Source organism: Labeo rohita, chromosome 16, assembly GCF_022985175.1.
Source record: "Labeo rohita strain BAU-BD-2019 chromosome 16, IGBB_LRoh.1.0, whole genome shotgun sequence".
Taxonomy (NCBI): Eukaryota; Metazoa; Chordata; class Actinopteri; order Cypriniformes; family Cyprinidae; genus Labeo; species Labeo rohita.
The window spans coordinates 15,607,084-15,624,372 of NC_066884.1; the positions used below are offsets into that span (position 1 = coordinate 15,607,084).

At 38.3% G+C, this 17,289-nt stretch overlaps 1 protein-coding gene across 4 annotated transcripts in view; it reads right to left on the reverse strand.

Moving 5' to 3' along the window:
- Positions 1 to 5,335: 5,335 nt before the first annotated feature.
- sema6e (sema domain, transmembrane domain (TM), and cytoplasmic domain, (semaphorin) 6E) overlaps positions 5,336 to 17,289 on the reverse strand; it is a 176,841-nt gene continuing 164,887 nt past the window's right edge. For all 4 annotated transcript variants that reach the window (XM_051131416.1, XM_051131415.1, XM_051131413.1 and 1 more), the window contains one exon: positions 5,336 to 9,070. In XM_051131416.1, the coding sequence (XP_050987373.1) occupies positions 7,794 to 9,070 (1,277 nt within the window). In that variant the 3' untranslated portion in view covers positions 5,336 to 7,793. The remainder of the gene's footprint in view (positions 9,071 to 17,289) is intronic.

Below are 17,289 nucleotides of genomic sequence, written 5' to 3' on the forward strand. Positions count from 1 at the left end.
CAGCAGAGCTGCATGTTGCAATGTCAGCAGTGTCTATTGTGATGCACTGTTCTGTATACATCCTTTTGGTAAAAGAAAAAAAATAACAGACTATACGCTGACAAACAAACTCAAGCAGCCAAATATATCACTACAAACCACCACAGCATTTTCACAAAACCTTTGTGGGTTGAGCGAACAGCAGATGTTGAGCAAGTTCAGGGTCATTGGCTAAAAGCTGACATTTTTGTGCACCCCTTCTTCCTTAGGATCCAATGAGCAGACTATCCCACAGCGGTTCTCCACCAGAGATGATGAAATTTTATATATCGAACAACAAAACGCATGCAGTTTTATCTACAGAAAGGTTGAGCTGCTCCTGACAGTTCTAAGATGAAAAGTGTTCATTCCATCTCCCAGAATACATCTCTCTAATGCCCTCTCGCTCTCAGAGCGCTGACAACCAGCCAGAGAAACACATCCAACTAGTGAAAGCAACAGCGGGCTAAAGAAAATGACGGAGGGAGAACCACATGGAGACGTGAAGGTGTATTCTGGTGTGAATGTGATGATTCTCATGGGGGTGATATCAGGTAGTAGCTCTCTTGATGACACCTGATGAGTACTGAACTAAGATCTCCGGGTAATAACTGAGACTGTTCGCCTCCACCTGTCAGACAACCTGCAGTTAGTGTGTCCGCTGAATCCAGAGCCACTTATCTGCACCAGAGTCTTTATGGGTAGAAAGAGGGAAAGTGAGCACCACATAGAGCAGTAGGATAGAAAATCATAACTTGTTTCAAAATTACCTAATACGAGACAAATCTGTGGATAAATAAAGTCTGGTGTGAGATGTTGAGTGCCCATAAGGGCTGTTTTCCTGGGAAGCTCAATTCTCAAGTAACTGTGGGAAATTGAACAGGTTCCGCTTTGCTTACGTTGGCTGGATGGGTATTAGCAGTTGCTTTTGGACCTAAAGAAGCTCAGTGAAAACAAAGATTCTGGTGAGCTTTCATTAATCTTTTACAGAGTCAGAAATGATTTAAAGCAAAGATAAGCAGTAATGTTACCAGTATGTGGCACTGTGGAGCTGAATCGATGAGAAGACAAAGAAGCCACAACAACAGAGCAAATAGCAACAGAATTACAGTGAAAGCGAGTAAGTTCTGTGCTGTTTATCTTCAGAACGGCCTCAGATCTGCAGCCAGCAAAACCTTTGAAAAGGGAGGGCAGCAGAATGAAATCTTTTGAACAAGAACTGAAAACCATCAGGCACTATTTAAAGGTGAACCATCTCATGGATCAAGATCATGGCTCTTTTTCTTTTTCTCTGTTTCTCTGAGTGGAGCTTGCATGTATTTATGGAAGACAGTACTGAGATAGCAGTAACGAAATGGGGGAAAAAAAAAAACTTGAATTTGAAAGTGAAACACAAGGTGCGTTTACATGGAACATTGTAATCGGTTTAAAAGTCCAGTCCGAATGAAAATGCCCCACATAAACACCTCATACGGTGGGATAAACCTTTCTTTAAACGGAACAAAATTAAAATTCTGCCATGTAAATGAGTTAAACTGCTTACTTTGCGTCTAGGTCAAACAGGACCCGTGTCATGCCAAGGTTTAATTTTGTGTCTGTCCTCTCCTTTCCTTGCTAAATGTGATAGATTTAGAAAGCGAAAGTGAAACCGGTAAAACAGCGCACATATTAAAAAGCGACTGCACGCCTTTCTGATCGTCAACAACTGCAGGCGTACACATACTTAAGTACAGTTAAACTTTTTGTATCACAATGCAATTCATTTCAGAGCTGCGTTACAGAGGTCGTATTGTTATTTTATCCCTTACTGCTTTAACATTAGGAAATGATGATATGTGTTGATCAGCTGGCTGAGATCAAACTATATTGTGTTTACCATTTTATCTGGTATATATATCTGTGCAACTTAGATATTAGAAACTGCACAGGAGAAATCAGTTTGGTTCTGTGTGTGGTAAGATAGAAGACACAACGATTTGTTTAGTATGATGAGTGAGTATCTGTCCTGTTCTGGCCACATGACTGAGAGCTCAAATGAAGGAAAAGGACTCAAATATTAGTCCGTTGGCAAGCGCAAGCAGCTATTAAACAATATTAACGCAGATACTGGCATTTTTTCCTCTTGGTGATTTGTATTTGTTGTCAGAGTACGCTATTAGCGTGTCCCAAAATTGAATGCGCCGGCACATATAAACACCATACTGGATTGTAAACAGTAAACAGTCCACCGAACCTTTCAGTCGGAATGACAAAAAGTGTACATGTAAAGGTGGCTACAGACTAGTGTTTGACAATATGTTTCATATCGCCCTAATTATTTACTCACCTCATAGCCAGATAATGCAATCTGTTAACTAAATATAGAAAATATCTTTAATATGACTGCATTTGTATTTAACATGTTAACAATTTAACAAACATTGTAAGTTACTAATTATAATGCTTATGTTTCCAAGTTACTTAAACAGCGGCTACAGAACATTTACATGATCAAAACAACATCATTACTGCCTTTAGTCTATGCACTTTAAAAAACGGTAAAACTATATACTCTGTAAGATGAATAAATTGCTTGTGCTTACATTGCACGTACATCTGAACTTTGTTGTTTATGATGAGAGAATTCACCAGAGAGCTGAATTCAGTCAGCGTGCTCGCAATGAACAATGAAACTCCGCTGTTTCAGTGATGACTCAGCTGAACGCCTCTGATTGGCCATTGCATTTATAAAGTCTACGGCATCGTGTGTGATTGGTTATAACGCGCAACACTTAAAAATATAATGGAACAAATGCAGTTTAAGTCACTTGAACTTGATTCTTAATACTGTGTTGTTACCTGAATGATCCACAGCTGTTTTTTTCTTTTTGTTTAGTGATAGTTGTTCATGAGTCCCTTGTTTGTCTTGAGCAGTTAAACTGCCCGCTGTTCTTCAGAAAAATCCGCCAGGTCCCACAACCCTGGTGGAAAAAACAGCATATGCTGGTAGGTATGTTTTGATGCTGGGATGCTGGTCCTTTGCTGGTTTATGCTGGTCCTTGACCAGCAACATGACCAGCAAAGGACCAGCATAAACCAGCAAAGGACCAGCTTAAACCAGCTTTAAAACATACCTAACCAGCATCCCAACATTAAAACATACCTACCAGCATATGCTGTTTTTTTCACCAGGGAAATTCTTTTTTTTTTTCCAGCATTTTGTGTATTTGAACTCTTTCCAACATTGACTGTATGATTTTGAGATCCATTTTTTCACACTAAGGACAACTATTACAAAACCATTACAAAAGGTTCAAACACTCACTGAAGCTCCAGAAGGAAAAACAATGCATTAAGAGCCAGGGGTGTAAACTTTTGAACAGAATGAAGATGTGTACATTTTTCTTATTTTGCCTAAATATTATATATTTTTTCATTTAGTACTGCCCTTCAGAAGCTACAGAAGATACTTACATGTTTCCCAGAAGACAAGATAAGTTAAATTTACCCTGATCTTCAAATTCAAAAAGTTTTCACCCCCACCTCGGCTCTCAATGCATTGTGTTTCCTTCTGAAGCATCAGTGAACGTTTGAATGTTCGGTAATAGTTGCATATGAGTCCCTCAGTTGTCCTCAGTGTGAAAAGATGGATCTCAAAAAATCATACAGTCATTATTGGAAAGGGTTCAAATACACAAAAATGCTGAAAAACCAAAGAACAGTTTGTCCTGAACAGTTAAACTGCCTGCTGTTCTTCAGAAAAATCCTTTAGGGCCCACAAATTCTTTGGTTTTTTAGCAATTTTGTGTATTTGAACCCTTTCCAACAGTGACTGTATGATTTTGAGATCCATCTTTTCACACTGAGAACAACTGAGAGAGTCAGTGCAAGTATTACAAAAATGCTAAAAAAACAAAACAAAACAAAGAATCTGTGGGACTGAAGGACTTTTCTGAAAAACAGCGGGCAGTTTTACTGTTCAGGACAAACAAGGAACTCATGAACAATTAACATGAACAAAAAAACAGCTGTGGATAATTCAGGTATTAATTCACAATATTAAAAATTAAGCATATGTAAACTTGAACAGGGTCATTTTTATAAATTCAACTCATTTTCTCTTGTGGACTATATGCAAATCTTTTATGTGAAATATCTTATTCAGGTCAGTACTAAATAAAAAAAAAAAAAACATGCATTTTGTATGAGCCCTCTTATTTTGGTAAAATAATTAACATTTTGCAGATTCTGCAAGGTGTATGTAAACTTTTGACTTCAGCTGTATACCCTTATATTAATTAGATAGCATTACTAGCCTGATCATAATAATAATAATAATAATAATAATAATCATCTTGCTATTGTCAAACAGCATCAGCCACAGGCGACATCTCTGACTGTCATTGATATATGATACTATCGTCTATCAGCAAAACCTTAACAGACTTGAACATACAGTGAAATGTAAAGTTAATCTTGTTTACCATTGTAAGATTTTCATGTGTGAAACATAGGTTTACAAAACCGTACCCTATATTCATGTGGAGAAGAACCACCTGCATCTTTAACTTTTACCACTAATTGTATTATAGATCTATGCTGTAAACTTGTGACCATAGTAAAAGCATAAATTCCACGCACTCCTGATTTGGCTAGAGAGCCATAGACGTCACTTTTAATATATATTCACCTTTAATTCAAGAGCCCAGAGGAACTAATTGGCTATTAAGTCATTTTTGGCCCTTGAGTGGTATGGTAAACATCATCCATTGCATCCTTGTAGTGCAGCTGCGGTTGGCCTGCGACACCAGAATCAGCTGTATTTTTTCATTGTGAGAGCCGGGGGACCTTGACTACAACCAAATGCGTTCTTTTTTTCTTCCTGCAAAACATGCATAACAAACCATGTGAAAACTGTCGGATAAAGATTTGCGAAATGATCAATCTGTAAAACAATATGCATGTTATGATCTCTCATTTATTTCTGTTATAAGGAAAATACAACAGTATTCCATAAAAGCAGAGGTGGAGAATCCATGGGGCTTTGCCCAATAGTAATCATAACAGAGCACTGAATCCTGGGAAACTCCAGGACTGTATTTACACTGTGCAATAACAGAAACCTCAATGGTTAAAGCAGATAAAACAGACACACACAGTTCCCTTTCCATCGTAATATCTATAGAAATTCAAAGAAACTACACCAGTCTCTTGCCACTCAGTCTACTCGCTCCGGATGTCCGTTGAGTTACGGTGCAGGGATTCGACCCTCAGTCCAATTTCCACCTGGGATGCATATGATATGGTAGCCAGCTGTCTATTTAAATGTGACATTGCATTTGGTTTTGTGAGGGGCAACAGAGCACACAGTTACAGGCAGCCAATTTAAAAGGTTCATTCAAGTGTACATGATAAAAACTGTATCTCAGACCAGCACCAAAAATTTATGCAAAAGCCGACACATCATAGAGTCTTAAGACAGACTGAAGAAGAAGATGAAGATGACTTTGAGCAGAGGAACTGTTCTGAGTTACTCTGCCAGACTGAAGTACTGGGAAAAAGCAAAGGGAGGTACGTGTTTGAACTACAGCCAACTGATATGGTCTCCTCGTGAAGCGCACACACACACACACACACACACACACACACACACACACACACAGAAGTCTCTCCTCCAAACAGAGTGCAAAGCCTAAGAAGTCTTGCTCTCGCCATTAAACATAAGATCTGAAGATACGCTGCAGTTTAGAAGTTCACGTATCTTACATCTTACTTCATACATCTCAGAACAAACCTGTCAGTGAAGACACGAGTTTCTTAAACTAATGCTGAGTTCAACGTGAAAGCAAGAAAAAAAGAGAAAGAAAACAAAAGAGAAATACACAGAACAATAGACAGAGCAATAGAAAGAATGAGAGCCAGAATGATTAATCAATCGATAGACAGAAAGAAATACATAGAACAGTAGATAGGATACACAGTGATAGATAGATAGATAGATAGACAGATCGATAGACTCTTTGGAGGGAAAACTATGTAGATGCTCTTCCAAATGCAAAAGCCTCACACAGACTGGGGATATCAAAAGTATCTAGAAATATATATCTACAACAGTTATGACATACAGACAACCAAGCTTTAAAAAAAAATTACAAATATTAAAAATAAAAAGATAAATGACGGCCTCTCTGCCCTTTTCTTATGTCCCCTCTCCCACTCTGCCGCCACCCCCACCACCCCCTTTAACACATCATATTAAATAAGGCACAAATTTACACAAACAATTAAAATTTGGCTAGTTATTGTTCATCTATTTACACAAAACAGTTTTAGTGTTAATATTGATACATTTTAACATAATATAGGAATAACTCAGGACAAAAGTACGTTTTTTTTTCTGTTCTGGGGCCGGTTGCATAAAAGGTTTAGACTAGTCTTAAAAGTTAGCCATCTAATTTTTATCTTGAAGACTGGTCAAATTTTTTAAAATTTGGTTACATAAAAGATAGTCTAAGCTGAATCTGATTACCCCTTAGTTACCTGTTGGTCAGACTAGTTCTTAAAACACTGTCTTAACATAGATGCTAAGGTTATGCAACTAGCCCGTGTCCTATCCAGGTAAGACCAGTTTCAGTGTGTCAGACTGAAACTCTAAGCCAATCAGCAGGTATTTAACGTTTGTTATAGACCAATCAGATTTCATTGTGGGCGGGGCTGTATATAATAGAACACAGATATTGGTCAGGGATGGTTTAAGACAAAAACGTAAGATTTACATAGAAGAGATTTATCGGTTTATCACGCCTAGTTAGGACACAGTGTTCGACGATTCCGCTGTAAGAGATTAAATTTGGATTCACTTTCACCGATTTTAACAGAGGAGACAGAGGGTAAATACTGGAGCACCTCACACTGATTCTGCAGCGTATAGACAAAGAATACATTCCTCTTAGGTATATACATACATCTCCTTCGTAACACTAAGACTGATTCACCTCACTTGGGCCCGAGTGTTTAGATGTAATGCTATATTTAATAATCTGAATTTGAACTTTATTGAGTTTGAGTTGTTGAAACTGCATTACACTAGAGTTGACAGGATGGAGTGGAGATTATTGCTTATGGATTTTACAGAGATCACTTCAGGTTGTGTGGGCACATCTGCTTTCAAAATAAGGCGAAGGAACTTGTTGAGGGGCCTAAACCATTTTAGTAATCTAGATACATACACTGGGTATGTATATGTACACACACATACATATATATTTTTATATATATATATATATACACACACACGCACACACGCATGCATATATACACATTTCTAATTGGGATCAGCACAGTTCATCAACTCTACATCAACAGAATAGTTAAGCCAAAGCAAGAAAGATCAGAATATCAAACAAGGTGTATACACTTGTTCGGATAAAAGTTCAGGTCCAGAGTTTTGGATCAGTGACACCTGTCTGGACAGTCCAAAGAAACACCGTAAAGCCACACACTTATCACTGTGGCAGCCTAAATCTAGGTGGACTCCTGTAACTCCTCCTTTCCTAATGGCCAATAGCTGAGCAATACCAATATGGTACAAATATATTCATGAAACAGAAAAACAAGTCATAGTTCAAATGTAAAGTCAACAACACTGGCAGCCAATCTCCAGAGGATATTTTTCTTTTCCTGTAAAGGCAAGTTTTTCGTCTTTCGTCTTTTAATTGTTCTTGACCGCACTCAGTTCTGAGAGGCTGAGTTGTGTTTTTTTTTCCGAAAAACCACAGGCTTTTCTTCTCCGTTGTTCAGTAGTTGAATTTCCCTGCTTGGTTGACAGGCGAGCTGGCGGGGATGAACAGCGGCTTGGGCGGGACGTCGGGCTTGAGCGAGGCTGTCCGACGGACAATAGCTCCACGGTGGACTTCTGGCTGCTCGCTGTAGCTATGCTGGCGAGTTAGGTATCCGTTAGGGATGAGCGGGTGCCGTACATCGCAACCCGAACTGCTGCCGTTAGAGTTCATTCGGGAAAGCAAGAGGGGCTGATGGGCGCTGCGCTGGTTGAAACTGTGCTGCCGTGGCACCACGCCTCCGCTCGGCATCTTGGGAGTAGTTATCAAAGAGTGGCGTTGAGACGGGTGACGGGACACTCTCTCCAGAGTGGATTGATGATGGGGAGGAATCTCTGGTGGGACGTCCATGCGGCGAGTGAGACTATCCCGAGGAAGTGTGGAGGAGCTGTAGTAGGGCGCAGACTCCGTTTCCGGGATGTGCGGCTGTACGCGGTTCACGAACGCCATCTGACCGGCGTTGGCTGACATGGACGAGGTGAGGACGGTGGGACTCTTGCCCGTAGCCACGTTGATTTCGTGGATGTGTTTGAGAAGCTCATCAAGCGAGGTGACGTCTACAATCTTGTGCGGGTAGCAGTGATACGGCTGGCTTGCCACACGCTCCGCATTGTGGACTTTGCGTTCCTCCATGTGTGCCGAGCTACCGAGGACTTGTCCGTTGGTCAGTCCTTGGGAGAAGGGGAAAATCTGGTGTTGCATCCCAGTGGTTGGCCGAGACGCTCCCATGTTGTGGGACTTGGGTTCTTTAGCGTTATTGCAGTTTTGATTCTTCTCCCATTGGTTCTTGAAGGCTTTCATACTCTTGATCGGTAGCTCTGGAGTCGAATCAGGTGTGGGAAGGCCGGAGAGCTCTGCAGAGTGGTGATGGTGTGGGTGAATGAGTTCTGTCATGGCAGCATGGTGGGCATTCCTGCGATGCGCCTGCTCTTTTCCGTTTGCGAAGAAAGAGTTATAAAGTTTGGGTGAGGATACCTCCAGCTTCTCATCCTTGTTTTGGCTCTCTAGCAAGCCGTTTAGCTTGGCCAGGCTGCGCAGGGATAGAGCATGCGGGATTGGTGCTTCTGGGTCTTTCGACAGCCTTTTGGTCTTGTTCACATTGTGGTTGCAGTAACAGGAAACGAGGAATCCGGAGAGGAAAGCTCCCAGGACAAACGCCACCAGGACACACGCAATGAGCAGAGTGTAGTGAACACTGTGGTTGGACTTATCTACCTCAGGGGGTCGGCGAACTCCTGCGGAGAGGGGAAGAGAGTGAGATGAGTGCACTGTAAAGACACAGCAAGGTGCCAGTTAGGTTAGCTTTTAACAGTGTGAGAGTCTATAGAGTTCTTAGCAGACTTGTATTCACGTTAGAAAGTGCTGACAAACAAAGCAGAGCGCTGGCTGAGCAGGCCGTTCGGAATCAATCTGCAAACACTCATTGGTTCAACATCAAATAATGCTGGAGCCTCAAGAACAATTGCTAATGGTCTTGTAGGGAGCTAAGTGGTTCTCTCATTAGCCACAGTCTCAAGAGCAGCAGTGCTATGTGCTTGACTCACAGCTGATCGTGCTGTTCTACACTGAGCTGCATATGGCGTTAAGGTGGTGCGAAAATGATATGGAGATGTTTTCAGTGACTGCAAATTAAAACGAATGCACAGACCACCTTACGGTCTTAATGAGCTGAGGCTAGAGGTGATTTCGCTAACATGTGCATGCTCAGATAATTAGTAACTCCCACTGCCATCTGCGCAGTCAGCCTTTCCTTGTTTTTCTCATTTTTCTGTTTCTTCTTTATTTATAAGAGAGCCAGTAAATGGAAAATCTGCTGTTAGAGGTATTTTGCACTGAGCTGTAAGTTGCTTTTGTAAAAAAGTATCAGCACAGAACCTAAAATGTTATGTCTTGATTCATTTTAGTACAATATAAAAAAAGCACTTAACGAGCACAGATTCGTTTACAGTGTTAATGTACTGGAACTGGAAATTTGGGCGGGACATTTAAAATGGCTTGTCCTACTTTTGTAAAAGCAGCCAATGTTTTATTCATACACGTCACAGCCATTAAAATGAAGAGAGGTGAAAGAAAGCAAGATAGACAGATGGATACAAAAATGAAAATAATAAATACAAAATAATAAAAGCCAAATAACTAAGAAAGCTAAATACAGTTGAGGTCGAAATTTTACACACACCTTGCAGAATCTGCAAAATGTTACCTATTTTACCAAAATAAGAGAGATCATACAAAATGCATGTTATTTTTTATTTAGTACTGACCTGAGTAAGATATTTCACATAAAATATGTTTACATATAGTCCACAAGAGAAAATAATAGTTACATTTATAAAAATGACCCTGTTCAAAAGTTTACATACACTTGATTCTTAATAGTGTGTTGTTACCTGAATGATCCACAGCTGTTTTTGTTTGTTTGTTTGTTTGTTTAGTGATAGTTCTGAGTCCCTTGTTTGTCCTGAACAGTTAAACTGCCTGCTTTTCTTCAGAAAAATCCTTCAGCTCCCACAAATTCTTTGCTTTTTCAGCATTTTTCTGTAGTTGAATCCTTTCCAACAATGACTGTATGATTTTGAGATCCATCTTTTCACACTGAGGACAACTGAGGGACTCTTATGCAACTTTTACAGAAGGTTCAAACACATACTGATGCTTCAGAAGGAAACACAATGTATTAAGAGTGAGGGTGAAAACTTTTGAACAGAATAAAGACGTGTACATTTTTCTTATTTTGCCTAAATATCACATTTTTTTCATTTAGTACTGCCCTTCAGAGGCTACAGAAGATACTTACATGTTTCCCAGAAGACAAAATAAGTTAAATTTACCCTGATCATCAAATTCCAAAAGTTTTCACACCCTGGCTCTTAATGCATTGTTTTTTCTTCTGGAGCATCAGTGAGCATTTGAACTGTAATAGTTGCATATGAGTCCCTCAGTTGTCCTCAGTGTGAAAAGATAAATCACATCGTCGTCACTTTTGGAAAAGGTTCGAATACACAAAAATGCTGGGAAAAAAACAAAGAATTTGTGGAACCTAAGGGATTTTTCTGAAGAACAGCAGGCAGTTTAACTGTTCAGGACAAACAAGGGACTCATGAACAACCATCACTAAACAAAAAAACACAGCTGTGAATTGTTCAGGTAACAACAAATTATTAAGAATCAAGCGTATGTAAGAATCAAACTTTTTCATAAATTCAACTATTATTTTCTCTTGTGGACTATATGTAAATATATTTTATCTTATCTTATTCAGGTTAGTACTAAACAACATGCATTTTGTATGATCCCTTTTATTTGTAAAAAATAATAAACATTTTGCAGATTCTGCAAGGTGTATGTAAACTTTTGACCTCAACTGTAGCTAAAAGAATAGCTAAATAAATGCTGCTTGCTAAATCAAATAAATTTTGAGTCGTTTGCAACATGTCAAACTAATTTATTACACCTTTATCTTATCAAATGAAAATGTTTTAAAGGGCAACATTTATTGTAGACTGCAGAACGCCAAAAGTAAAGATAGCTTGAAAGATGTTATTAGCTGCTTAAGACATTTGGCAAGGCCAACAAAGTCTCACTGATGCTCACGTCAGCGAACAGCAATGGCAAACACAAGACGGTGTAAAACTGTGGGTGGACCACCGTTAGCGAGTTATCGAGAGAGACGCTATTGTGCTTTTTCTAGCTGCTGCAAGCAAAAATACAACTATGAATGCATAATAACTCTATGTGAGAAAAACAAGGATAATCTTCCTTCAGGCATCAATACAAACACATTAGCAGAGCAGCAACTGTGCTTTGCTAGCTATAGCTTCCCGCCAACTCAATTCTGTCCTGTAAAAATGTTTCTGTCTAAATGTTTATAGATGCAAACCAGTATGAGTTATAGCTAAGTAGACTTCTAAAAGAGTAGCCTAGCGCACGTACATCTCCACATCTCACAGAATAGTTATTGGAAGCACGTAATGCTTTTGCTGTTGTTGTTTTATTAAAATGGAGTTTCTGAGGCATCATAACTGACGCGTTTAATGTTTACATACAGCAGAATAAAACTACTAATAGACCTGCCAGAGTTTGCCTCATTTTCTTGTAAGCTATAACAGACTTACGTGCAAATATACTGAAAGATGTTATGAATAATAGAAGAGACCTTTATCTTGCTCTGACTCATTCGTCTGCTTTCCGCTGGTCTATAAACTGAGCTCTTTGGCCCCTGGGAAGCACTGAGGGCCGGCATATGCTACGTGATGGGTGACTCACAAGCACACACTTTTGGTGTCACAACAGGTTTGGAGGCCTCTTTCATGACTCAATGGCTTTTTGTACAGTACATTAGTACAAACACAATGACAAATTCTTCCAAAGGTAATTTTTTAAAGCACAAATTATATATCAAATCTTAATTTATCAGTATCAAAATAAATTACCAGGCTGAATGCATGCTAGCACTTTAGGGCACTACAGTTTATTCAAGCTAGCAATGGAATAGTAGAGTTTTCACTGACACAAAAACTAAAAAATAAGTTATGAATAGATAGATAAAGTTCTACTTTAAATATACATCAAGTTGACATTGTAATTGGGTCAGTTATTTTCAGGGCCATGCAAACAAGATGATCATCAGTTTTAAAAAAAAAAAAAAAAAAAAAAAAGAGAATTTTTGGCTGCCGGCTTATCTCGCTTTAAAGAAAGTTGGCAGAACAGAGGCTAAATATAGCATAAATATGTGAAAAACAGGGACAGGCATTATGCAGACTTCACTTTGCCAAAAGAAAATCATACAGATATTAAAAAAAAAAGAGAGAGAGAAAGTAGAAGGATAGAGGACATTATTGAGAAAAGTAAAATATACAGTGCCCTCCATTAATATTGGCACACCTATGAAAATAAATGTGCATAGTTTATCTTTTTGATCTTTCATTCAAAAACAAAAATCACTGAATTCTACACTTTCATTGAAGTAAAACAACTGAAAGTGGGGGGGGAAACTCACATTATGAAATGAATGTTTTTCTCAAATGCATGTTGACCACAATTATTGGCACCCCTAGAAATTCTTACGAGTATCCAATATCTCTAAAGTATATTCCCATTCATAATTACATTTTTTAGCTCACCAGAGTGACTAGGAGCATGAAACTATTCATCCATGACTTCCTGTTCCACAGGATTATAAATATGATGAACAAAAAGGCCAACTTCCCTTAATCATCCATCACAAGAAGTAAAGTGAAAAGGTGTCAAACATATTTGACATATTTGAAAAGGTGCCCACATTTCTGGGCAATAATTAAGAAGTTCCAATCAACTAAAGATGTTACAAATCTGCCTGAAAGAGGACATTTGTCTATATCATCCTAATGCACAGTGACGAGGAGAGTTTGAGTGGTCAAAGACTCTCCAGGGATCTCAGCTGGAGAATGGCAAAGATTAGTTGAATCTTGGGGTCAGAAAGCCTAAAAAAAAAAAAAAAAAAAAAAAAAAAATATCAAACAGCCCCTACATCACCAAAAGTTGGTCAGGAGGGTTTCAAGAAAAATCCTCCTTGTTCAACCAAAAACAAACTCCAGCATATTCAGTTGTCAGATACAACTGGAACATCAAACGGGACTGGCTTCTATGGTCAGATGAAACCAAAAGAAGAGCTTTTTGACAGCAAACCCACCAGAGGGGTTTGGTGCAAAGTTAACTATATTGCTGGATCTTTAAACGTTGTGGGCCTATTTTTCTACTGGAGGTCCTGGATATCTTGCTCAGATAAATGCCATCATGGATTCTATCAAATACTAACAGATAAAAAATCGTAGCAATCTTATAATGGGCTGTGGTTGGATCTTTCATCAGGACAATGATCCAAAACAAACATCAAAATCAACACAAAAATGTGTCACTGAGCACAAAATGAAGCTTTTGCCATGGCCGTCCCAATTCCCTGACCTGGTCCCTATAAAAAATGAGTGGGGCGAACACATGAAGCTGGGAATCTGGAGAGATTCTGTATGAAGGAAAAGTCTTTGATCTCTTGTCAGGTTTTCTCTAAACTCATCAGGCATTATGGGAGAAAACTCAGAGCTGTTATCTTGGGAAAAGGACGTTGCAATAATGAGTCACAATAAATGTGCCCAATGTGAACTAGAGAAAAGAACATTTATTTCATAATGAGATTTTCCACCCACGTTCCATTGTTTTCATTTCAATGATAGGCTAGAATTTTGTGAATTTTTTGAATGAAAGATCAGAAGGATAAATGATACAGATTTATTTTCACAGCCATCTTTTTCAGCTCATATTTACCAAGAGTGCCAACATTAGTGGAGGGTACTGCATCTGAAAACAAACAAACAAAACAAAAACAAAACAAAACAAAACAAAACAAAAACTAAAAATTTAAATATAATTGAAAATACTTAATAATATAAATAAATGAATGGGTGAGGAAAAAAAACAACAACTAGGAACAAATAAAAGAAATGTAAAAAATAAATAGACAAAGTACATAATAATACTAATAACAACAACAACAAAGAAAGAATGAAAATGAACATGGTAGTACTGAAACTAATATGAGAGCGGATGAGAGTGAAAGAGGAAGATGGAGGTACGGAGAAGAGAGGAGAGGGAGGTGCTTTCACTTTTCCTGGCTGTGATTGTTTAGGCCTCTGTCAAAAATCCAATAACTCCTCATTGACTCAAAGAAACAGAGAACAAGCATGAAGAGGCGAGAAAAGGGATAGAGAACTGAGGAAGATGACTACTTTAAAAAAAAAAAAAAAAAGGGAATGACAGATTTATTGAGAAAGGAGAGGAAAGAAAAAAAATGAATGGTACTGAGAGTAAGAGTGGGTGAGAAGAAAAGAGGTTGATAGAGTGAAGTGGTGGGGAGAAATGAGTGACAGATTTTCAGTGGTGAAAACTTTAAGTCTTTCAATCTTCCTTTCGGCTGTGTGAGGGATTGTGTAGGCCTCTGTCAAAACCCTAGTAACTCCTTCTCAAAGAACTGGAGAGTGGGAGAAAGAAGAGCTGGAGACGTTCATAAAAAGCTGGAGGGCAAAAAAAGTGTGTTTAATTGAAAGCAGACTAGTGAGCAATCTCTCAAAGCTCAGCTAAAATATAAGCGTGTATATACTATACGGCTGCCAAAGTTAACGTTCATTTAAGATGAAAGAAATAGTGTAAAATTCGGTTATCACCATTTATATAATAATGACATTAAAACTGCTTCTGTGTTGAACCCTTGCAAGAGCAGCAGCTATAGTAAGTCTCCATTCAGAACACACGGCTTGTTTATCATTAAAATATGGAGAGGATTTCTGGACAAAGGCCTTTTTAATGCCAAATTTATATATAAATTACTTTTAGATGGGACTTTTATCAAAAGTCATTAGGAAGGCAGAATTTTATTATTAGTGAAGCTCAACAAGTATGAAATTTCACCTAGGAGTACAACATCATTAAATGAACTGCTGTGGGCTAGTGGTAAAAACATTATTTGAACATTATAGAAATATTATTTCATTTCCTATTCCATAAAGGGATACTTCGCACAAATATGAGAATTCTGTCAGCATTTACTCACCCTTAAGTTGTTCCAAACCTGTATGACTTGCATTTTTCTGTGGAACATAAAAGATGTTTTTGTCCATACAAATTTATAGAGGTTTGGGGTAAACAATGACAGAAATTTCATTTTTGGTGAACTATCCCTTTAAAGGGGCCTATAATTCTTTTACACACAAACTCTTGTTTCTTTAAACGCTTGTGTCTGTTCGTTTCTCTCGCTCTCTGTGTGTGGCTGATTGCCTATGAAAGGCTCGGGAATGGAACCTTTTATGCACCATAAATTTGATATCACTGAATAGATCAAGCCCATTTGCTGATAGTGGGATGCTAGGAGTCATAGAGCTTCAAGGGCTATTGTTGTTCAGTTTATGCTCTTTATCTCAGAACAAAGGTGAGAAGAAAACAGCCTTTTCCTGGGAGACTATATCTATGTAGGTCTTAAGGTTCTCGGTTTCCTGTTTTGTTTTGGAGGAAGAGGTACGATCTTATCTGTAAGGAGACTATACTGTTAAAACAGTGGTTACTTGAAGAACCTTTAACATCCATAGAACCATCACACATTTAATATGAAAATGGATATTAAACATGAAGAAAAAATGGTTCTTTAAAGAACTTTGGGGAACCCAGAGTGGCATTGCAACCTTTTTGTAGTCTACATATTAAGTATATTGGCCATCACTCACTTGGTGTTTTTTGGTAGACGTTAATAATTAGTTGTGTTAGGCTCATGGTTTTCCAGGGCATTCAGTAGTCTCGCTTCTTGATTACCCAATTACCTCTAGTGTTTTTGCGCTGATGTGAAAGCAGCAGTGCTGTCATAAATAATCTTGTGGAATAAGCAGGACATACTGAGATCCTGAAGCTGGGAAGAGTGCAGTTGTTGTAATCAATGCAGATGGGTTTTCTGCTTTTGCTCAAGCAACTAGATCTTTAGTAGTAGTACTAGTTGTGTAGCTCAGGGGATTAAACGCTTAAAAAGCTTCAAATTGAATTTGTGTACCATCAAGTAGATGGGAAATGATCAGCCTTCAGAACTAGAAATGAATGTCTGTGGGGTCTCAGCTGAGAGGCTTTTACAAAATTACTGCTAAACACTGTTGCATTGTCTTTAGAACTTTCCAGACGGCTTCATAGAGGGCCAAGGGAAGTTGAAATCAAGCCTTTTGTATGTAGTTCAACCCAAGTAAATGGCAAAAATAGGAGCAAATTAATTCAGTCAAAAGGTGACTGACATCATCTGATCTCCACACAGAAGTGCAAAAATCTGCTGGAAAATTAAACATGGATGAGTATTACTTTACCTCATGATGGAATATAATTGACAATACGAGCAGGTACACAGAGAATAGCAAACAAAAGTAAATAATTGAGCGCGTCTGAATCCGTGAGCGCAGGAAATGAGAAAATATTCTATCTGAATGGATTTGCATTTTCAGCTCAGCGCTCTTGTCCCTTAAATGCTTTATTTGATAGATTCTGCAGTAGCTTTTATGAAGTCATTTTTCTGGCAGGTAAATTATTTGACAGGAATTGACATGGAAATAGTATTATTATCACCTTTAGACATTAGCGTTCTTCTTAAAGTATATGAATCATATATATATCAATACAATTGAAAATCAATTAAGGTCTTTACACATAATTCGCATCAAGGTTTGAGCTCAACAGAAGCATATGCGCCAGTTTTTTTAAATCTTCACGTAAAAACGATGTGGATACAGTCATTAAAGACAGACTTTAAGCAGTTGCTAGGTAGCAAGAAAGACATTATTTGGTTATTAAATATGGTATTATGTAAGGTTTATTAAAAAAAGAATATATATATATATATATATATATATATATATACACACACACACACACACACACACACACACACACACTGCCG